Source organism: Notechis scutatus, chromosome 3 (genome assembly GCF_049901735.1).
Source record: "Notechis scutatus isolate UNSWTSFEM ecotype Mainland chromosome 3, rNotScu1.2, whole genome shotgun sequence".
NCBI classification, from domain to species: domain Eukaryota; kingdom Metazoa; phylum Chordata; class Lepidosauria; order Squamata; family Elapidae; genus Notechis; species Notechis scutatus.
This window is the reverse complement of record NC_142011.1, coordinates 168,243,834-168,248,973: the sequence shown is the minus strand read 5'-3', so window position 1 is coordinate 168,248,973 and position 5,140 is coordinate 168,243,834. Positions and strand designations below refer to the sequence as shown.

At 41.8% G+C, this 5,140-nt stretch overlaps 1 protein-coding gene across 1 annotated transcript; it reads left to right on the top strand.

The window, feature by feature from the left end:
• Positions 1-555: 555 nt before the first annotated feature.
• SNAI2 (snail family transcriptional repressor 2) lies at positions 556-4,444 on the top strand. The gene is made up of 3 exons (XM_026670413.2): positions 556-965; positions 1,509-2,054; positions 3,417-4,444. The coding sequence occupies exons 1-3, from the start codon at positions 887-889 to the stop codon at positions 3,596-3,598; spliced, it is 807 nt and encodes a 268-aa protein (XP_026526198.1). The 5' UTR covers positions 556-886; the 3' UTR covers positions 3,599-4,444.
• The last annotated feature ends 696 nt before the right edge of the window (positions 4,445-5,140 follow it).

The following is a 5,140-nucleotide window of genomic DNA, read 5'->3' as shown; positions in this document are numbered from 1 at the left end:
TCCGACTTAAGCATACTTTATCTTCAGTATTCGTATGCCTGGCTACCTTTAGGGTTACATCGGGACTATTCTGTGATTCAAAAGGCACAACTGTGCCTTTTGCAACGTTAAGCTAGGCAACGTTTTTCAGCGATTTCCAAAATAGGGTGGACCGCTCTGACAAAGCAAAGCCTCGCTCATTAACGTCTTCTACTAGCCGTCTCCTCTCTACCCTCCACTCTTTGCTCGGCCGAGGGAAGCGTTTCTTCTCCGCCTTGCCTCGCGCACATCTGGGAGGCAGGCGCGCCGTTGGAAGAAGCTTCGCAGAACTCCGCAGCTCCGGCAATGCGGGCCAAAAAGGCCCTTTCCCTCGGCGGCGCCACGCACGCACGCACATGCACACGCACACACCCCATCTCCTCAAGGAGAATTCGCCCGGGAGGAGCAGGGCAGGCAGAGAGACTCCAGCGCCTTCCTTGCCCTGCCGCTGGAGAGGAGCGTCTTCCTCTCTCCTTTGCAGCCATCACGAGGGGAGGAGTTGAAACTTGATCTAAGTCCTGAGCAACTCCAAGGGATTGGATCTTCCCTCCTAAGAGCCGGGAGAAGTCCCCGGCCCAAAGAAGCTTGAGTTTGTCAAAAGAACACAAGCGAACTCCGGATTGGCTGAGACGGCGTCCCCGGACCCCTCCCCTCTTGCACCTGATGAGTGGGGTATTTACTGCACTTTCCAAGGACTTCTTTGCACTACATAATTTTGCTGCATGGGGCAAACAGAGGAGGAGATGTTCTACTAGAGGACCAATGTCCCTGCAGTGATTCTTCTCTGTTCTGCTGCTCAAAAGCTGGGAACCGTTATTCCGCAGCGAGAGGAAATCCGGGAAGGGGGAAGCAGTCCTTGTGTTTCAAAATGCCACGGTCCTTCTTGGTGAAGAAACATTTCAACGCGTCCAAAAAGCCCAACTATAGTGAACTGGATACACATACAGGTAATGCCAGAGGGAAATCTGCATGGAAGCTGGAAGTCGGGCTCCGTTTGGGGTAACGGTCGTTCGGGAGTTAAAACCTCCTTGCCTGTTTGCACCAAACTGCCCGTGTGCACTTTAGCATACTTTTTCGTCCCCCTGGGCAGTGTTTTCTTTTCGTCCTATTTACAAACGTGTCAGCACCAACATTTTGAAACGTCTACCCCCCCCCCTTTTTGGGGGGAGGGGGGGCTTAGCTGCTAAAATTGCATTTGATCGTTGCTGCACAAGAGAAATTTGGAATCCTAGGAGGATCAATCTGGATTTTACTGCTGGGTTTCTTGACCAAACTGGGAGAGAACTATGGTTGGACCAAATTGGACCTCCTCTAGTTTATGGTGCACAGTGTAAAGTTTATATATATATTTTATATATATATAAAAACCTCTGTAAACCAATTGCCAATGACATGGCAATTTCATCCCTTCCCATCTCGGTAAGTCTGGGTAGTATGGCTATTATCTCCTTCATTTTCTAATGGTTTTCCTCTCTTTGTCTTCTTTCCAGTGATTATTTCTCCATACCTTTATGAGAGCTACCCAATGCCGATAATTCCACAGCCAGAAATCCTGAGTTCAGTGGCATACAATCCAATCACAGTCTGGACTACAACTGGGCTGCTGCCTTCCCCCTTGCCCAGTGATCTTTCTCCTCTTCCTGGATACCCTTCATCTTTGGGAAGAGTCAGCCCACCCCCCCATTCTGACACTTCGTCCAAAGATCACAGTGGCTCAGAAAGCCCCATTAGTGATGAAGAGGAGAGAATCCAGTCCAAGCTTTCCCACCCCCATGCAATTGAAGCTGAAAAATTTCAGTGTAGTTTATGCAACAAGACCTATTCAACTTTCTCGGGACTTGCCAAACATAAGCAGTTGCACTGTGATGCCCAGTCTAGGAAATCCTTCAGCTGTAAATACTGTGATAAGGAATATGTGAGCCTGGGAGCTCTAAAGATGCACATCAGGACCCACACACTACCTTGTGTCTGCAAGATTTGTGGCAAGGCTTTCTCTCGACCCTGGCTACTACAAGGACATATCCGGACTCATACTGGTAAGAAGGAGATACGATTTTACACATATGCGGTATAGCACTATCCAACAGTTCTTTGTGTTGACCCTACTGACACACTGACTGCTCTTTTTATCTTCTTCAGTTATTGCAGTTACACAGACATTAATTCCATTTTGGTCTTTTAGATGTTCAGTGGGCATTTTCTACTGCACCTCCCTTTAAAAAAAAAACTTTCTTATGTGAGTGGGCCAAATTTTGTCCTGCCATGACAACTTCTAGCTTCTCTGAAATTTTCAGCAAGGTGTCAAAAGGCAGGGATCCAGCTGGCCATAAAAATGCCTTGGAACATGATCCATGCAGGAATCAGAAAAGAAGCAGACACAGAGGGAATAGGAGGCAAACAGATCAAGTTTCCAAGAATCTGCACAGTCAAGAATTGTGCCCAGGCAGTGCATACAGCAAAGCCCATTAGTCAGCATATGGACATAGGAGGTGGTGTTTTTTTTTCTTTGAACATTGTTTAGAAATGAGTTTTTGCTTGAAATCAATTATTTGGTCAGATAAATGAGATGAAGACTGCAGTTGTTTCTGATTTAGGATTTGTAGCCTAAAAGGGGATCTTAAATGTTAGCTGGGATTAAGTCTCTGACCTTAAGTTTTATACAACTGTGGATATATTGAATACACAACTAATCCTAAAACAGAATACTCTTTGGTCCTGGTTTATGTAGAAATAACTCTTGTTCATCTCAGATTGTCTAACAATTCTAATTAAACTCTCCAAGATTATAATGCAGTGCATACTCATATGGCAGCAAACTCCACCGAGCACAGTCTAAGGGAATTTCCAAAGGGGATTGCCTGTATAGCTATCCAAGCCAACTGAATTCTGCATTAAATTACATAAATTCAAGCTATGGAACAGAAGCGAGCTGTTCAATTAGGTGCAAACTTTGATTCATCATGTTTTTTCATGAGACTGTGCAAGTAACATCATAGGTGAATCTATATGTTGGTTTCACAAAAGCAGAACACTAAAGCATTAAATCTGATGGGACCTCTGCCATCCACATCAACAGCATACAAATCGCAGCCTTGGGCAAAAGGCGTTGCACAGGATACAGTAAATGAATGGAGGAAACATGGAAATGTTGGGTGGAGCCCAACCTTCAGGGTGCTGGCTGCACCTGCTGAAGTAGAATAGGTTAGTGACTTGTCATTCAATGCATCATGATTTTCTGCAAGCTCTGAGTTGCCCACAATGTAAAGAAGAGAACCTTTAATGGCATTTAGAATCCACCCATCTCCTCCTTCTGCTATGCCAATAGTTTGCCCACTTAATATACACATTTCATTATTATAGCATTCAAGTGACTAAATTCCTTCTTCCCTTCTTTTCAGGAGAGAAGCCTTTTTCATGCCCTCATTGCAACAGAGCATTTGCAGACAGGTCAAACTTGAGGGCCCATCTGCAGACCCATTCGGATGTGAAGAAATACCAGTGCAAAAATTGTTCTAAAACTTTCTCTCGAATGTCTCTTCTGCACAAACATGAGGAGTCTGGCTGCTGTGTAGCTCACTGAGTTTACCTGTTTTCATGCCTTTGCCACAAACTAAAGAGACATCCACTCCTTTTCATGTATTGGTTCATCTGTTTCCCAAGAGGTGCAAAAAAAAGAGAGTTTTATTTCACTTGTTTAAGCATGATTTTTCTGTAACACAAAAGTAACCAGACATATAGAAGAAGATGCAATTGTCAAATTGATTTTTATAAGAATGTCACAGTTAAAATGACCATTCCTGCCAAAGTGTCCCAAAGAACCAAATTTTTGCTACATACCAAGTATCACAAGTACTTGTTGGCATTTTCTACATGAAGTCAGTAAATGTCAAATATTTTTTAGCATAGCGTGCTTCTTGAGTGATCTGAAATGTCTGAAAATTGCATCATTTCAAACGAACAGAAGAATGTATGTCCAGTTTGCCATGTTTTAACAAACAGAATGTGCCTTTGTAAAACTGCCATGACAAACATTTTTGATGATGATTCCTTTATTTGTAACAAACTGTTGGGCTTGTGAACTTATTGTTAAAATGGGAATAAGTGCAAGAGTGAGGGATGGGGGATAACAATGGATATCTTTAAAGCTTTATTTTCCTAATTGCACAAAGGAAATGCAATACCATGAGCAATTATCCTCAAATGAGCAATACCATTCAAGTGCCTTTTTATAAAAAACAAATTGATAGCCTTGTTTAAGGATGTAGACATAATGTAAATAATTATATTTTTATATGACAGAATGTTTTCTGAAAAAAATGAAATGTTATCTATTGCAATGTCTATAGGAATCTTGAAAAAGTGAAGCTAATTGTCTTATATTGTTTTCTAGAATTAATTTTTGTACAATAAACATTTTGGAGTAATATTTATGTAGCCTGTCACATTAGATCAAGTTAAGACTCTTGAACAAACTATATCCTATAATCATATATATATATATAACTGCAGCTCCTGTGACTCCTGTAAATAAATGCTAAGTGGCTTATTGGAGGACTGCCGAGAATATAGATTTACTCTGTGGCCAAAAAATAATCAGAAAGGGGCTGAAGTTAAAGAAATCTGGCTAATTTACTCATTGCTTACAAAACTGCTTTGAACAGTAAGCTTTGATTTTTCTCTGTTCTTTGCAGGAAAGATGATAGAATATAAGTAGAATGCTCACCAAATCTTACATCCCTGCCTCAAAATCACTACGAATTAATCAGAAATACAGTATAAAAAGCAATATACATCTTTGGTCTTCAAGAAAAAGTATAGGCCTAGCTCTACATTGGTCAATCAATGAAGAGAAAGGTTGGCTTCCTTCCAACCATGGAAAGTATTAGTATCTAGTAGAATCTCCTTACCACAGGGAGGCAATGATCTTCAATTATTCCAGCAGCCGCCTCCCAAATTATGCAGTTCAACAAAAGTCCCATTCCATCCAAACAGGTGTTCTCTGAAAAACAGGAGGTTGCAGAAGGAAAGGAGGAATTTAAAGCATTGCTTGCATACAGGCGAAAGAACTGTGTGTATTTGTGTGTGTGTGTGTGTTAACTGAACCACACAGCAAGTAGTAAAA

Excerpts from the sequence above, each read along its gene's own strand:
- SNAI2 (XM_026670413.2), top strand. The coding sequence starts at position 887 with ATGCCACGGTCCTTCTTGGTGAAGAAACATTTCAACGCGTCCAAAAAG. Across the intron at positions 966-1,508 it reads TGAACTGGATACACATACAG|TGATTATTTCTCCATACCTT; the intron begins GTAATGCCAGAG and ends TCTTCTTTCCAG. Across the intron at positions 2,055-3,416 it reads ACATATCCGGACTCATACTG|GAGAGAAGCCTTTTTCATGC; the intron begins GTAAGAAGGAGA and ends CCTTCTTTTCAG.